The sequence below is a fragment of the Accipiter gentilis genome, chromosome 7 (genome assembly GCF_929443795.1).
Source record: "Accipiter gentilis chromosome 7, bAccGen1.1, whole genome shotgun sequence".
NCBI lineage: Eukaryota > Metazoa > Chordata > Aves > Accipitriformes > Accipitridae > Astur > Astur gentilis.
In genome coordinates this window covers 32,996,566-33,014,946 of record NC_064886.1, presented here as the reverse complement: position 1 = coordinate 33,014,946, position 18,381 = coordinate 32,996,566, and the positions used below count along the sequence as shown (strand labels likewise).

Here is an 18,381-nt window from a genome sequence, read left to right as displayed (position 1 = left end):
CGAGGCTTTTTTGACCAGGCAGGACACACCAACATGATACTATTGGCTGTGGCATTCAATTAAATTTTCAAAAAAAGTGTGTAGTCTACAGGAAATCTCAGCATATGTTACTGAGAGAAGAAATGCCACAATGCATTATGATGTCCTGTGTTTAAAATTAAGGCCTTTAAATGGTGAAGGGAATAGTAGATGGTGAAGGGTATATATAGGATCTTTTTACTTAACAGTGTCTGAGGTCCGTTTAGTGGATGGCTGAAGTCCTTCCTGAGCCCCGAGAGCACATACCAAGACTTTTTGCAAACTCACATTTCCTGCTGTATTGGCAAAATCTTAAAAAAAAGTTTGGGTTTTATTAGCCTCAGATATCTGAATGTCAGAAAAGCATAACCTACCAAGTACATCGATTATTTACGCATTTCCAAACTACTGTTCTGCAACCACACTTTGTAACCATCTCAACAAAGAGAGCAAGGTTTAATCCAGTTTGAAATATCCTCTTGCTGAAATGGGCCAGTTGCATCTTTGTCTTGATGAGATGAGCAAATAAGTGCTCTGTGTGCACAAGCACCTGCCTGCCCTCCAGTCCCTGCCCTTGCCCCTTGCACTGGTTGATACTCAGGTAGCAGCCAAACTTTGCTCCACGTGATTTTCGTAGTATTTTTCTCAAGTGGGAGTAAAGAAATGATAAGAAAATGTAATTTCATTTTTATAAAGACAATTTAAAAAGACACTCATTTTCCACAGTTAAAAATAGTGTTTTAGAAAAAATCTTGAGCTAGCCTACTTTAGCAGCATAGAAATTATGACAAGGCACTACCTGGGTGGTTTTAGTGTATGCTTTTACAGATTTCTAAAGTGGGTATAGGTACGCGTGTATGTGCATACAGAACAGGTTATTAAAATGACAGTATGCTGATTTGTATGTATATGTTAGAGTTTGTGTATTTGGCTCTCAATTAAGCTTTTTAATAGCTACTGGGAGCCCTCTGTTGGATAATCTTAGGAAGCCCTGAACATAGGAAAAAGGGCTTTACTTTTGGTGAAAAAGAGATAGAAGTGTTTTAAGGGTTATTTCTGCTTCTGCCAGTATTTTGGCATAAATCTAATTTAACAGTTCCTCTACTTGTATGTAATAGAATCAGAAGATTGGGTACTTGGTATGATTTTTATTAAATTATTCAGTAGAATTTCATGTCTTTTTCTTAACATTATTTAGCGGATATGGCTAACATTCAAGAGTTTTGCAGAAATGTGCTGCTGAGGTTTTTTTATGTACAAAGCAGTGCAGTAAGTGTTAGTAAATAAGTCAACAAAGCACCTGAATGTTAGAAAAAAATACATTTGGAAGACTAGTGCTTTGCTTCTTTGAAACACTGAAGTGCATGCTTTGTTTGCTTTTTTAAGAGTATGAGTCGTAATCCACATTTTTACTCATACAGTTTCTGTGCCAAAAGATGCAAGGCAAGGACTGTAAAGAAAATTTCTGACAGTTCGTGTTAATATGGACTCTGTTGCTAAGCAGGGCTGTCATTTTCAGTCTATTAAATATTACAAACTAAATAGCTAACTAGCACAAAGTATTATGATTGACATAGAAATAAGTATTTTTAGGGAAATTTAGGTATTCAATAGATATGTGCACTTAACTGATATGATATTAAAAGTAAATATTGCAATAACAGCAAGTCAGTTTTTTATATAAATAATTCATGTATTGTAACATCTATGTGGTGAACATTTAAATAGTATGATCAATATGGTCTAAACCAAATGCTTTTCCATGGTCAAAAAGGTCATGCAGATAAATGGGTAGGCTGACCACCCTGGTGAATCACAACTCTAGGTACTCTACCCTTTCACTTGGTATTACGTTTGCATAAAATATTTTACTCAGAATGTTGCAAATCAGGGCCTGCAGTGATGACCTGCAGCCAGGCTAACATACAAATACTGATTTTCTTCTGTCATCTTAAACCTGTGACAGCTTGGATAGAAACTGCACCCAAGACTGAGGTTTTAGTGCATTATCCCAAGGTATTGCATTACTCATTGTGTGCCAAGATGCCTGCTGTTTCTGTAGGGAGGCTGTAATTACGTTTTGTAATAAGGAAAGTAGAAGCATAAGCAAAAGTGCTTGTTGTAGTTTGCAGTCTCCTGCCCTGTACACGAGAGGCCTCCATCAAGGCCAGAGCCAGAAAGTAACCAAACCAAATTTTCCAGGCATTTTTGAGCCACCCTCCCAGCCCCCGCAATCCAGTTTGGATAACCAAAGGTCTTTCAAAGTTTGGTGGGGAGTAGAATGAAATTAAAAGTTGCAAATCAAGAATAAAATAAAAAAAAACCAACAACAAAACCCAAGTAAATTCAAGGAGCAGAGATCCGACTTCCCACTATGCAAGCATCAAGACCAAATGAGCACCTGGGGCTCCAGTACATCCAGTGGCATCCCCTGCATTACTCATTCTTCCTGGGCAAGTGTCTCATGATCTCTCCTTTTGCAGCTATTTTGCTTTTGCTTGCACTCGGGAAAAGGATCGGCCCAGTGGTTAGAGAACCCTCGTGGGAGACGGAAGCCTTTGGTTTCAGCTCTCCTCAAATTGATCTCTGACTTCGACTGGAAGTTATGACCTGACCGTGGGAAATAGCATCCGTGAAAAGTTCAGTCAAAGCCAGTGTGTTTCTGCAAAAAGCATTGGTCTCAACAAATCAGCATCTGCCTTCTGAAAAATGAAAGCATCTGCTTTCTTAAAAATGAAGGAAGCAAATCCCCTTGGGTCCTGCCTTCTGTCTTCTGCCCCTGCCCTACCAGTGCAGTAGCATGGAGCCACACCATGGCTATCGGGGAAGGAGAACACTGGCCATCAAACTAGATAGGGTGCAGCAGAGGAAGCCTGGGGCAAGGCAAGCGTCTCTTCTCACCTTTGTAGTTCAGTAGTTTGTTGTAGGAACCATCGGAGGTGCTGAACCTGAGGTCCATGCTTTACATTTTGGTTTTGAGAAGGTTTTCAGGAAAATGATAGTTTATTGCATTCAATTTGCAGCTTAGTGGTTTGTGCAGCCTGCCTTTGTGGATTCTTGGCATTGCTGCACGTCGGGAGTTGATTGTTTTATTGCGATTGATCAGCAGGGCTCCTGCAACGTTTGACAAATAGAAAATGCTTCTATGATCTGAAAATAAAGATTGATTCTTCATGATGAGGCTCACACTTAAATAATAGAAATGTGAGAAAAAAAGCCTGACCCTTGAGGTCACTGAAACAGATACAGCTATAACCTGAGATGGTTTTCTGCAGGTGTCATGAGTTGCAGGTCTCAGTCTTTTTATGGCATGTGACAAACGTGTCTCAGCAAAAATTCAGCACTTAGTAAGCAACTTTTATTGGCAGGTTCGCTGACCTTCAAGCACTTGATGACGTTTTTGGGGGTTAGTTGGTCCATTCTGGCTTCACAAAATGCTGAAAAGAATTGTCTATTCTGCTGAAGCACTCTACATTTTTAACATTTTGAAATATCCTCCTAAGTCACGTTGTTAACAAAGGTCTGCCGGATGCGTGGTGCGGTCTCCTTTCCCCACGCGTGGGCAGGTCCCCGCTCGGAGCGCCCTCGCCAGCAGAGCCCCGAGGCTGTGCTGTGCCTGCTCCGCGCACCCCGAGGAAGACGGATGCTTTGGTACATCCACCTGCGGGTCTGCAGTCTGGTGCAGCACGGGCAATTAGCAGGGGATACCAGTCCACCCTGGAGTGAGGGCCAGAGTGTAGTTCTATTAAGAGTTTATTATTGGGTAAAAGCATAAATAAGGGGAGTACAGCATCAACTGCTTGTGAAGTGCAGCAGACCTCAGAGAGACAGAGACCATTAACCTTGTATTCACAGTGGGACTATCTACTATTTATAAAATAGAACTAACTTTAGAAGTTTAAATGGAAGCAGGTTGGATCGTCAGATCCATTTTATTTGACTGTTTCTTTCAACAGTCTCAGATTTAAGCTTACTGATTTCAGTGAAAGTGTTGGGAAGAGTACAGTATCCTTGGCGAAGCAGAACATTTCCTGCTGCAAAAGCACACTGCTATTTCCACGACCTGCTGGTGATAGCAGTGAAACAAGTTTTACCTGCAAATAGTTTTATTGCATTCAGGTACGAGATTTTAAGCACTAGGGAAGTTTTGTTAGTGTCACAAAATCAAACGCATCCTGTCATAAAAGTACAATCTTGGCATAATGCATCTATGTTAAATGTTTAAATAGGTCTTGGCTATATTAACAGGTATTGTTATTTGCTTAGTCAAAAAATAGAGTTGGGGGTATGGAAAGCAGTCTAGTGTTGCAAAAAGACTTTATCAGAATAATTAAGTCTGAGGAATATTTTTGTTTCTATTTCTTTCCTTGATATCCTAATGCAAATTTAAGGCATCAGAATAATACTGACGCCAGGGGGCACTAAAATAAGCACTCTCTGGAAGGAGGTGATGATTGTCCCATGTTTTGATACCGGTTGTACTTGCCAGACCAAAGGCACAGCAGCCTTCCAGGAGCACTGCCTTTATGAGTGTAATGTGCATTCCACTCAAGCTGTGTTAAACTTGGGTCTGTTTCCTTCTATTTGGCACTTGTATGTACTTTTTAATAAATTCTGTATTATTATAACTTCTGGTGCTGTGAAAAGATCTTGTTTAACTTCTAGTGCTCCTCCTCTTGTCGTTTCAGAAGCTTTGCTCGTCATAGGGAGTTTTTCTTGACTGCAAGTACAGATGGTTGAGAAAGGTTGTTCTGGATGAAAAAGAGAGGAAGATGCTAAGTGTTCAGGGCTTTTGATTTTTTAATTACTCAAAATAGATGAAGGACAGTTTTCAGGCTTCCTGGAGTTGTTGGTCACTCCAAGGTGTGTGAAGAATATTGCAAAAGAAAGTTGCTTATTGCAAGAACTGGTCAGATACAGTTGTTCATGTTTGTTCATGAAGGCTAAGCCTTCTATTAGGTAAAATAGAAGTTACTTTGCTAATTTTACTTCTTTGATCTAAAAGCATAATACATGGTTTTCTACAATCAAAAGAATTGTCATTTTCTGTATAAGCTATGTGCATTTATCTTTAATATATACACACAATATGCATATGCAGTATACATACTGCATTGAAACTATATCAGCATATTTATCTTAATATTATACAGCATTATTTGTAGAAAATGCACTGTTTTGCAGGAATGAGTAAGTGTATAATATAAAAGGACTTTTTATGAGTACGGAGTAGCTATCAATTATTTCAGGAAAATATTGAGAAGACTTTCAATAAGTCAAGTAGAAGACTTAGGTGAGCTTGAAAAAAGTATACTACAAAAGATGATAGAAGCTTGCTGTGACTCTTTTCCAAACTCTTCTTTGGAATTTACACTGTGTTTTATCAAGTTTTGCGATACTGCCCAATGCCAACCTATAAACCAAAATTCATTTGTCCAGGTGAGGGCAATGTTGCATTAAAAAGCAGGAACTGACCAATCTTTTTGCATCAGATAATAGAAGTCCTCCCTTTTCCAAGTACTCTAAGTACTTCATTGTCTGCTATTAAAACAATTTATCCTACGGAACAAAATATTGTATTTATTACTTCTTGAAAGCACTGCTTTTAAGATCCCAGGATATTAATGTGTCAGATGTAAATGCTCAAGTATTTTATGTGGCTGAGACTAGTATTTTCATTTGGCCTTGTGCATTTTTTATGCATTTTGAAGTTTGGTGCTGTAATAATATGCAAAAATTATGGTTAGCTTTAACCTTTCAGTCTGCAGTTTTGAAACAACTTGTTGTTAGTTATGGTTTTGTTTCTAATAATAATACGAACTACATTGCTACTACTTACTGGCTGATTGCAAAATCAGCTGGCTATCCATTTCTGAAATAATTCCTTTGGCTTGATTCCTCTGGTTTCATTAATATTTACTATTTTCATCAAGTGTAGCTATTTTTCCTTTTGTTGTACCTATAGACTATATTAATTTTATGCTAATCTAGAAAAAAATGATTAAAAATATAAAAATATAGTTGCTAGAATGAACAATAATTTTGCTCTAATTGAATATGTGTTCTGTTATTACTGGTTAATTCAGGGTATGATGTTGCCTAGTGTCAGAAATGTGTAAGCCTTTTAACCAAAACAGAGGTCGCTAAGTATTAATAGTGTGTTTGCTGTAACAAATTTTAGCTTTCCTATAAGTGCTGTGTTATGGTCTGCCTCTTAATTTTATGCTCTCTATAGTGTATGTGAAATGTCTTTTTAATTGTCACCTCTAAATGAGTTTTATCTGTCATCGTTTTAGCTTAGCATTCCCAGCGTATTCTGAAAAGACCTGAGAGCGTGAAGTTGCTTTGGCTGCTGAAGGACTGATTTGAGTAGGGTGTTTGTCTCTTTAAAGAAAACAAGCAGGGTAAAACCTAGTATTTTTTTTAATAGCTGTTGATTTAATATAGGTCATTTATAAATGCCATTAGTGTAATCTACTTTTTATGGTGGTCTTTGTTAATACAGATAAACAAAAAGTATAATAGAAGTAGTCTTGATGGATGTTGCTTATCTTGGATGGATTTCAGTAGCAAAATCTTTCTCCTTGCTCTTGGTGTGGGGAACTCAGTTGTATAGGTCAAAATACAATTTTAGAGGGAGTCTGCCTGGCTTTTAAACCACTGTATGGCTCAGAGGGAAGGTACAGTTAGTCTCCAAAGCACGCTTTGTGTATCCCCCCGAACCAGATGTAATTCCCAGTCCCTGTGTTCGGGGCAGCATGGGCTCTTCTCTTGTGTCTGTTCAGAGAACCACTTGTTACCCTGTGGTAGAGGCAAAGTCTTGTGGAGCCGGGGCCTCAGGAGGAGTCCTTCTAGTGTAATACTGTTTCATATCTAGGCTGAGCCGATCTAGGTCTTTAAGGCAAGAATATTTCTGATTTCAGTTGTACATTGCAGTACTGTACTTTCAACTTGAGGTGCTGCCATGAAGAGTAGGTATTTCTTCTGAATAGGGAACAAATGTTCTTATTGGCAAAATAGCATGCTTGGCTAGGGAATGGGCAGCCTCCTTTTCTGAAATACTAGTTGCTGCCTTCATTACTCTGCACTTGGCTTGAACATTTGGACCTGTCCATGGAAAGGCTAGCAACTGTCTGGTCTGGTTTTTTGCATTTAGTTGTCATCTTCTGTGGAGTACTCTGAAATTCCTGTCTGGTGGATTCCATTTGAGAACGGATAATTTAGAAGTTGCTTGAACAACCCCAAGAACAAATATAGAATGTCTAAAAAAACTAAACGAACCTGTACTGTTGGACACTGGCACGGTTTTCATCATGGAAAAAAAATGGAAGGGTTAGCCTTTTACTTGCACGGATGCGTGTGTGTTTGAATGCGCACATACACACCTAAGAAAACTTGACAGTATTTACAGTAAAAATCAATAAGTAAAGTCTGACGCTTCACCTACTCCTGTGATCTCTGGTGGTTGTCCAGGCTGGGGAACACGGGTCAAAGTGTCCAAAAACAGCTGCTGAAAGCTAAGGCTCTTAAGCCCAAATGTTAGGACCTAAGAATGGTGGCCAGTGTTAGAAGTATCAAACTTCTACAGTTCACTTTCAGCAGGTACCTTCCACTTCCCACTAGACATCTAGAAATGGACTAGCTTAGTTAACTGCAAAATTTTAGTAACTTTAAAATGTAGCTGTGTTGTTGTTATCCTGTGCTGGTATCTCACGTTCTGGTGAGAAGCTAATGAGGTTTGCTGTCCTCAGTTTGATTGGGAAGTACTCAGCTGCCAATACAGGTTTCTCCTTGCACGCTCCCTTCTCTTCCCTGCAGCTCTGACATCCTTGTTCCATGTTTGAGCAAGTCAGCCGGAGCCGTGAATGCCTCAGCTACCGCCTTTCCAATGGGGAGGCTTCTAACGGATGGAAACTGGCCAAAATTTGGGGTTTGCTGCCATCTCTGTTAGGTTGACTTTTCAGCAAAGAATTGTCTCTGCTAAAGAGAGTACTCTTGCTTATTAAATATGCCAATTAAAAATGGATAATAATTGGGATAATAAAGCCAGGAAAAAATCGCCCATTCAGCAAAAAGACAAGTCAAACAGGTAACCCTTTTGTCAGAACTTCACCTGAGACTTTTCCTGATCTCTGGCGTATTGCCTGTGTGGGTCTAGCAGAGGTGTTAAGCAGCCAGTACTGACACTTTACCTTCTGCATCTTGTGAAGCCTCTGTTGCTGCTGCCTCCTTCTCCTAACCCAGCAATGCTAGCTTGGTGTTCCCAATTCTTTATTTATATGCCACGATTCCGTATTAGAGACATCCCTCTGCTGAGTAGAAACACTGGGAGATGGCACTCGGGTGAATTTAGCTGTGAACAAGCCAATCAAAAGTTTCTTGGCTCGTTGCTCTGGCAAACGACTTTTTTAATAAGGCATTAATGCAAACTGCATGGGGGTGGACGAGGGGTTATATTTGATCATGGAAACTGGTTTATTTAGTGCAGAAGTTTAAGGCTGTTGTCTTGGGTTTCTCCAAGTGATAAATACTGTAAGCAAGGGACTCCTCCTTAACCTGTGTGTGAAAATAGCACATAAAATCGTACTAGAATATGTGGGTGTTTACTGAACCAACTCTTACGTGCAGCTTATTTGGTGAATTCAGTGAGACTGAGATTTCATATCCTGTGAGATAAATGGATCTGAAGTTCTTCTGTTTGGATCAAATCATTGTAAGAGAGGACACTCCCACACACTGTTGTTAGTTAAGGAAACCATTTTTTCTGGGCAGTGGGGATGGAGCAGCGGCACACCTTCCCTGCGATGGTGGGGCAGAACGGGGCACACCCGCCTACTGCTGCTCATCTCTGCATCACGCAGCTGCCCTGCTTCTGGGAGCCTGTGTCTCTCGCAGTGGGAGAAAACCCTGGGCAGTGCAGGGCACGAGCACCTGGAGAAGGCTTTTTTGTTTGGCTCTCTTTTGTTTTATCCAGCCACCTCAAACTTTTGTGTATTTTTTGCTACAGCCACTGAAGTCTGTAGTTGGCATGGTAGAGGTACAGGTATGCAATCCGCTCTCCTTCAAAATTCAATGTAGATAGATTGGGGTTTTTTTCACCCTCTTCCTATCTGAGCAAAGCGTAGTGGCATATCTTGTCATCTTCTGTGAGAAAAGGTTGAGACAAGCCTCCCATTATCTATAATGGTCTGGGAAAGCCTTAAGTGAGACAGTGCTGCAAGAGGAGCAAAGATGGGAGAGTCATGGAGAAGGTAGACAAGATGAAAAGACGTGGTTGAGGACAAATAAAAAACATGGGGCCACATGGTTATGTAAATCGCAGCTAGATGAATGGTCACGTAGCCATTTTGTGTCTCTTGTAATTGCATTACCTATATGGCCTACAGGATCTTCTTTTGAACAGGAGGCTTAAACAAAAAATTGGTATTTTCTTGTGAGTACCCAGAACCCCATTTCCTACACAAAAAATATTCTCTAGCATTTTTCTAAGGTTACTCTTGACTCCAGGGGTAACTGACAACAAAAAGCTGGCCTTAAATCAGCGAGCCAAGCCTGGCTTCAAGACAGAGCCAGTACAAGCTCTCTCTGTACCATGTCAGATGGAAGCTGGTCACAGCAGGGCACCTCTTAGGAAAAAAAACCTTCATGAGCATAGTAGGACTTTACACTATACTGTTCCAGTTCTTTTTTGGGGTTTGTGATGTTGTCTTGCTCGGTGTTGCTTTTTTAATTGATAACTCTTGGCTAGACAAGATGCAAGTGGATGAAAAAGTGTGTTTCACTTAACTCTCCATTTTCTTACTTGTGATATCATTTACTATAATTCATTCTTGTGGTCTGCTATTAAACCACCCTATTTCCAAATCACTCGGCATGTTTCCAAAGATGTAACTCATAGAAATGCTGATACCTAGTTCCCTTAAGCTTAAAATTGCCTTAGAAGTGTTTAACCAAACCAATGGTTGGATTTTTTTAGTGTGTGAATACTTAAAGATTTAATTGCTGCATGAAGTGTAAAGCATAGAGTGCTCTCTGTGAACTCAGAGCAGAGTATGGAAAGATCACACAGAATGAAATCTCCAGCTGGGCATGACTTGCTCTTATTGCAGTAAGAGGAGGAAAAGGTTGTGTGTACCTTTATTGCTGCTGTCCTAGGACTGGGCTGACACCAGTTCATCTGTGTGGCTGCTCATAGGTATGTTGGTTAATAATGGCTCAAAAGCCTAAAACTTCAGTAAACATCGCTGAGTATAAGTGCATCAGTATTCATACCTGCTTACCTTTAACCTCTGAGGTACAAGGAGTGCATGGTTAGATACGGTGATAGCAGTTTTCTAATTGCTAGTCTTGCAGACCCACTCAGGGGAAGGGAAAGTTTTGTCCTGAGAACAGAAGCTGGGGAGGAGGTGGGTTGCAGGCAGGTGACACTCAGTACAACCCCATGCCGGAGTGCATTGCACCAGGAGGAGATCTACTGGGTTTCACTGCAGTCATCGCTCTGCGTCCTTAACAACTGCAGAAGAATAATTTGTTTTTATAACTATCATGAGGAGATCCAGTTCTAAGTGTACAGACCAAGCCGATCTGTAGAGCAGAAAGGCAACAGCTTTACGTGTTGGCTCGTGGGAGTAGCTGTAGGCTTCCTGAGAAATGCCTGCGAGAGCTTGTCTTTGGGTTGGGTTAGTGGTTGGATCATAACGATTCATACACATGGCTCAGATATCCCAAATAAAGTATTGCTTCCCATTGTGATATTGGCCATAATTTGCTTCATTGCCTGGCAGTTTCAAATTATTTGACAATAAAAGTGTCAGCAAGCCTATAAAAGTAAAACACATGCTTAGAGGAAGATGATGCTTTATTTTTTAAAAAAATGGTATACAGTGACTTTATGAAGAAAAGAACCATGGCTCCTTATAGTCCAGTTTTCAAATGTAAAGTGTTACACAAAGTGTTTTGTGGTGCTTCACAGTCAGAGGCTAAGAAAACTAAAATCGATATCAAAATGCAAATTATTTTTCTGGGCTTGAAAGCCAAAAATGTAACTATAAATTTCCATTTTGTGGTGCAAATATTCTCTGAAAGTAACACGGCCACATCTTACTCATCTGTATTGTTTCAGAGGGACTGGAGGAGAAAAGAGCTTTTGTGCATCGTGTCGTGTAGCATTTCAGTTACCATACTGACTTACAAGCCTGTATTCACTTTAAAATCAACAGGACTTGAAATATTTTCTCCAACTCCCGTCCTGGGTCCCTGTATGGGGAGCAGAACCCCAGTTCAGTTGGATGCTGAAGGGCCGCTGCCAACAGCGCTGGGGACCTGCCAGGGAAGAGCTGAGAAGCTCCTGTAAGGAGGGGCACATCCAGCTGATCCTTTCTGCAAGGCTGTGACATGAGACACTTGTTTCTGCTTCTTTTCAGCTTGATACTGTTTTATGTACAAAATGATATTTTAAGTTGTGGTGTCAGACCTTTTCCCTGTGAAAGGAATGAAATGCTCTTAGTCATTTTTGAAGGTGACTTCTAAAACAGATGCAGAAGGCAACTTTTTTTTTTTATGCTGTTGGCTAACTTATTAATGATACGTAAGCAAGTCATTCTGTCAGTAAAGCAACTGACAGGTTATCTGATTTTTCTCATACTTTGCATTGTTCAGTTTCAGTTAATGCACTATTTTGCAATATGTTTGGGAGGAAGAATTATATATATACACAGAACTGAATCCTCCCTTAGGAAAGCTATGCCCATGCTTCCAAGAAGGAGTTTGGATTATTTTTGCTGTGTGTCTTTTTACTTGTGGTATAGCTTCTTATTCATGCTAGAAAACAAATTGAAACATTAACAGGGGATTTTTAGAGAGTGCTCAGGTCTTCTGACTGTTAAATCTCCTTTATACATCATGTACTTTTCACCCTAAAATGAAGCCGGGTAGGTGTTCATTGCTTTTGCTCCCAACAAAGTGATGCAAAGCAAGATGAGCATCTCTCTTGGAAGGTTTTGAAAGAGATTGAGCTATGCAATAAAAGACTTCACCAGCATCAAGCTAAATCGGTGAGAACCCTGACATACAACCACATGCTTCTCTCTGATCAGTGACGCTCCTCTGGCCACCTTCCTGTTTAAGACTGCTCGGAAACCTGACAGCCTCGGGCACGTCATCTCTGCATTCATTGAGATCAGCAGCTAACAATTGCATCCCTGCTGAAAGAAGAGTGGGGAAAGGGTTGTTCTGGAATTAAATTTTTCTTCATTCAACAGCAAACTGAATTCACAGTTAAGTTTTGTAATGGACAACATACACAGTCTGCTAGATGTGTAGCCCTTAATTTATCTTATCTAGAAGGGAAATATAATAAAGTTTGGAGATATTTTGTTATATCATTGCATATGTTACTCCACATTAAACAGTTCTTAAAAGGTAAGCCATAGATCAAGATGCCTGTAAGGCCTATTTTCATTTGTGCGTGTAATTTGTTTAGATTGCTGCTCCATTGATAACGGTCCAAATAACGTTAAGTAGTTGTTTCTGTACATGACCCTTGTAAGACTGCATTATCAGGCAGGTAATTTTGTACATGCAATTGAGAACGTACTAAAATACATTAATAATATCTCTTTTACTAGCAGTTTCCTAGCAGTTACCATCTAATTTCAGGGTAAAATAAATTTATTTTTTTGTAAGGAACCAGGATTTAAGGAACCTGCTTTTAGAAACTTTTTCCAGTTAGTCAACAGAAGATAGTAGCTCACATGCATTTTATTTGACTTAAATGTGCTTCACCACTTATTTTGCCTGGCAAGCAAAGATATGAAACTGGGATCTTCTCAGGCTCCCATTATTTCCTCAGGATAACTACAACATCTGGGCTATTTCCATGTCTTGGGCAACATTTTAACTAATGGATGTGTTCCCAACTGAAGTTAAATGGAAGAGAATTCCCAATAAGAGCCAAAATATCTCCCAAACGTACAGTTTGGTTTGGATGCTTTTTCACTGAAGCATACGGGCTGGCTTGTGTGTTGTGCTCTGAGGTAGAATTTGAAAGATCATCTTCCCTCATGTCTCCTCTTGTCTGAAAGCCAAGAAACCTGAACAAATGGTGCTTCCTAGCTTGTGAGCCTTGTTTTGGTGTTCCATCAGCTTTGTGATTTTTTATTTTTTTTTCCATTACTTGGTGCTCCAGTAACTCAAAAAACTATTTAACAACTACAGAGTGATGAGTGGGTTTGAGAAAATGCTGATAATTGTAAGGTTAAAGACATAGCTAAAATTTTGCCTGTGGTAAGTCTGGAATAACTATTTTTCAGGTAAAATATAGAAAGTATAGCAACTTAGCAGGCATGGGCAGGGAGTTTGAAGTTGTTGGTCACAGCTTTACTGTCACCATGCTGAATGGACACTAACAGTTGTAAATGCAGCAGAGTTAGGCCACAAAACTGCTGCAAATCCCACAAAGCATCATGAAACTTGATTTGTGATTTTTGGAAGGGTTTGGTCTGGGATAGATTGAAAGATTTGTAACTAATCTGAAATCTGTATCTTGTTGGCAAGCTAGAGAACATAGCAGCTTCTTACATGATTCTTAGTTGCTGCAACTAGTTTTCTGTATCCTTAGATTTTCAGTGTGTATCATTATAGTTATTTTTAGAAGTGAGTCTAACCATAAAATCAAAACTTAGGCAGTGTTGATGGTGTTTCTGATTTTGAGGTTTGGCTAGGCTGGTTTACAGTTGCTATGTTGGTGTCAAATCATGGGGTTTTTTACCCTGTGGGTCTGACATTTGCTGTCTATTGTGTATCTTTTTCCAATTAGCAGCTTTCCATTTTAACATACCGTATTTAAGTGAATGTATATAGTGTTTGTATTAGCTCTGCGTGTACATGAGTAACTTTGCAGTTCTCTCTGTAGCATTCTCCTAAGGAGTTTGCTCCTGTAGCTTTAAGCCTCATGCAGTTCTGCAGCTGTAAACCATCGAGTTTGTTCCTGAAGTTCCAGTCCTGCAAGTCTCTCTGCAGGTGAACCTTGCCCAGTTTGGGGAGGCTGGCGATGACTTCAGCAGGGCTTGCACTCAGTGCAAAGATTTGTTCATGGAGGAAATTGTAGGGTGGATTTTAAAATTTCTTGGAGTAAATCTTCATGAGTATGTGTCTGTGTGCAATGCAGGAAGAAGAGCCCCAACCCTGCTGAAATATTATTTTGCTTTATCATGGTTGCCTTTGTTTACTTATTGTCCATTGCTTTCAGTGGCAGTTATGTTGGAAATGGTGAACATTTACAGCTGAGTGCTGTAGCACTTTTTGTGGTAGCTTATCTTTACCTAGTCATGTATGCTGGTTGAGGACAGAGCTATGCTGCAAAGTTTTCCTAATTACTTTTGTAATTAGGACTCAGTGGCAGAGAGCGTGCCCCAGTGGAGTGTCCTTCCTTCTGCTTGTGTTGTCTGGCTGACCCTACTGGGAAGCAGAAGCAAGAGGAAGAAAACTTCAAGGTTTTCAAACACAGTGAAGGAAAAGTATATTTCTTATGATGATAAGAGTCTCATACAGTTGTTTGAGGTAGTTGGAAGAAGACTTAAATTGGCAGATTTCAACTCTGATTCATTACCTAAGAAATCAGGAGTTCACACAAATACTATGTGTCAAGACCAAAGTCTTACATGTAAAATGTGCCTTCCTTGTAATCAATATATGATGGACTACAGGGGTTATTTGCTCAAGTATTGTTTGATCCAAATGGTTATTTTGTTATTTGCAGATTTTTGAGCCTGCTGAAACCAGTGCAGTGTCTTATCAGGCAGGCTCAAGAAGCATAGTATTGCAAATGTCTAACCTGGTTCTCACATGGGTGTGGAGACCCACTTGCTAGTCTTGTAGATTGATTTCTGGCAGCTGAGCAATCAGTGGTGAATCATTGATTCAAGTACAGAATAAATATGTTTCTGAAGGGGTAGACCAGGCTTTTTGTCCCCATAAAAGACAGCACTCTATGTTGGGTTTTTTTCTTCTATCTCTGATGCAGAAAACTGTACTAAATGTTCTTTTCTGGTGGATCTTCCCATAATCCTTGTTTCTTTAATCTCTGTTAGGCGAGTTTGTCTTGAAGGAAAGTTTATATTGTGAGCAGTGGCAGCCAGCCTTTATTGGGGACGTTTTATTTAAACCATCAGATGCGTTTTGACACTTAGATGCAAAAGGCCATAATTTAATTAACATTTCTCTGTTAAGTTTTGAGGTTAGACCCTTTATGTGATGCTAACATTTCTCAGGAAAGAAAAAAAGGACATGTTTTTTCTTCTGAGAAGAGGTCCTAGAAACTGGAACTGAAGAGCTTGAAGTGGATCCCTTATGTACTTTTTATCTTCCTTCATATGTTCTCTCAGTGTTTCCATCCAGGACTAGAGCACTCCATAAGGGTGTCAATTTAAGCCATATGTAACGCAGATACCCTTCTGCTAGGAGATTCCAAGGGACTGTTGTCTCATTTTACTTAGGAACAGCATTCAAATAGTGCTTATATGGCCAACTACCAAAATGCAGATGGCTTTTAAGTGCAGAGCAAGAGAAATGTCCTGTTCTACTATTTCTTTAGAACTAAATATTCAGTTCTTCCCCCTCTGTTTCCTTTTTAGCCTGTTCGATATGGGAGGAGAGTATTACTGCTATGGCTCTGACATCACCTGCACCTTCCCTGCAAATGGAAAGTTCACTCCTGACCAGAGGGCTATCTATGAAGCAGTGCTGAAGTCATCGCGGGCTGTAATGAAAGCAGTCAAGCCAGGTAAAAGATGGGTACATGTCAGCAGGAATTGACAAGCTTGATGGCAGCATTCAGGCTGTCAAGACAATTATGTTTGAATTTTAGAAAGCACAGGAAAGGAACAAGATGACAAAATTAATTTCCATGTTTAAACAGCTCCTAATGGAGGATAGAGGTAGGACACACAACACTTTCCATACAACGCTTTTAAAGAAATAGCACATAAACAGTTACTAATAAGATTCAAAAGGTATTTTAATCTTCCACTTTTTTTAAATTCCTTTAATCTAGTGGTGACAGTTGTTACTCTGGTGTGTGTTTACGTTGGCAGCCATCTTGTCAGGAAGCTTATGCCAAAGACTGAAGTCAGAGTTTGAGTGAACGTGTGTGTTGTGCTTCGGTTTGTTTCAAGCATTTTCTGTATTTTACGTGTAAGTTCAATAGAGATCTTCTGTTGAAAAAGAGGATGGAGTGTGCGTCTTTGGGAGAGATACTCAATTAGCCTTAAAAAGCTTTAGAAAGCACTGGCTATTGGGTACTTCACTGTATGCCTTTAAATTGCAGGCAAGCTAATTCATCAAGTATACATTTTCATAGTTGAAGCAACTGCCTGGCTTGATGAAAATCTTATTTTTCTCTGATTCTGCTTTCAGGGCAGCAAATAAATGCTTTTAGAGCTAACTGCTGCTGTGATTTTGAGTCTTTCACTGGTGAAGGTACTTGAGCATTTCTCAGTATTACTAATAGAACAGCTTTGAGAAAAATGTCCTTAATGCACAAAGCACACTTATCCTTTAAATTTACTATATTAGCTTTCAATCATTGGGCCTTGAGTGCATGGGCTTTATGGATTGCCAATCAGAACATACATAATTTTCCTGTTATACAAGCTGGCAGCAGCACTGTTCATTTGAGGAGTTTGGAAGGAAGCAATAACATTTGAAGCTTATCTGCAAAATGAGACTAGATATTTTGCCATTTTAATAAGACAATGCATTCTCCATCATCCGCTGTTTCTCCCCTGAAGAATCTTGTTCCTGTTCCTCTTCATAGTTTGCTTTGCGTTTCAGTGCCGCCTTTAATTTCACGTAATGTTTTGGCAGTATTTCATGCTAATAAGTTGTGGACTGTCTTCAGAACTTGAGAGCTAATAGGATGCTGTACTCAGGATGGTGTAGAGAATTCCTTAGTTTACTTAACACTTTATTTACAGTGTCAGAAAATAAGGACATACCAAGCTAAGTATTTCTTTAAAGTAGTTCCAAGGATCCTTTACTAACCTTGGGAGTTTGAGATTCATAGACAGAGAAATGATTCTTAAAGTCTGGCAGAAGATGGGACTGAGCTTTCTGTTCTCACTATGCTTTAGTTGTCTTGCCTGTTTAGAAGAATGGTGCCAAATGCATTTATGCTGTTTGTGAGACTAGTAATCATGAATTTTCTGGCTACAGAGAGCAGGTTAAATGCATGTTCTATGGACTGGTTCATTGGTTTGGTTAATTTGGTACCTCTGTGCAATGGAATGCAACCTGGACCTTTCACACTCTGTTGGATTACAGATCTGGGTAGACTCCTGCAATGTGCAAAACTTTTCACCATCTGGAAAAGTCTGCTTTTTAGGTCCGTATGGCTTGTACCCTAGTTCTTTTGCACCTTTTAACCCATCTGTCCACTGATGCAAAAAATCTGACAATATTATTATATTTTCCTCTGATGAGCTCTCAAAAACACACCAAAGGCCAAAGATTGTTTACTAGTGAAATGGGTATGAAACACTTAAAATTGGTAGTTGGCAGAAAAGTACTTACAATGTCTGAAATGAATTTACAGTGTTCTAAAGACAGTTCAAACTGAAATGTTGAGTTGGATTAGAGAGACATCCTCTTTTGTATACAACTTTAAATACATTTTAAAATCAGATATTATTCAAATAGTTACTTAGTTCTTTTGTTTTCCTACTAAAGCGAACATAGGAGATAAGACATTTCTGTAAAAGGCTTTCATAAATCCTTTGAAAGAAACCTATCTGCTTTGTACCTTCTACCAAATTCCTTTAAAATGTTTTGTGTAGCTGTTTTAATTGAACACTGAGACAGACAGACAAACTGCCATGTCATGTACTGTTGGATGGCTAGTTGAAAGTGGCATTGGATCTCCTGGAAGGCTAATATTCTGTGGCAGAAAAAGAAGAAATGGAAACACTGACCTTCATAGCATGGTTAGTTTCACATACTTCTCAGGCTGCTGAGAAACCCCAGAGCCCCTCAAAGGGGTTGATGCAAACTGAATGTATTGTTACTGCTGCCCAGAGAAAGCCGTTTCTGTGGGAGAGGCTGCAGTCTCCTTCGTCTCGTTGAACAAACCTAATTTGTTAGCTCATTGACTGAAGCACCAGGATCTGCTCCTGGGGGAGCCGGGTACTGTCACAGAGGGGAGCAGGAAGGGATGATGTGAATTCAGCTCTCAAGTGTCTCTTCTCCCTGTCTGACGGAAAGTTAATACTTTAGATCTCCGAAAAAGGAGGCAGAAAAGCTTGCGGGTTTAGAGGCACTAAATGTAAAACCCAGCCCCATCGTGTTTTAGTCAGATTTTCTGAATTATGG

The 18,381-nt window shown here is 39.7% G+C and overlaps 1 protein-coding gene across 2 annotated transcripts in view; it reads left to right on the top strand.

Moving 5' to 3' along the window:
• Positions 1 to 18,381, top strand: part of PEPD (peptidase D) — a 175,983-nt gene that overhangs the window by 121,700 nt on the left and 35,902 nt on the right. For both annotated transcript variants that reach the window (XM_049805309.1, XM_049805308.1), the window contains exon 12: positions 15,651 to 15,799. In XM_049805309.1, coding sequence (XP_049661266.1) covers positions 15,651 to 15,799 — 149 coding nt within the window. The remainder of the gene's footprint in view (positions 1 to 15,650; positions 15,800 to 18,381) is intronic.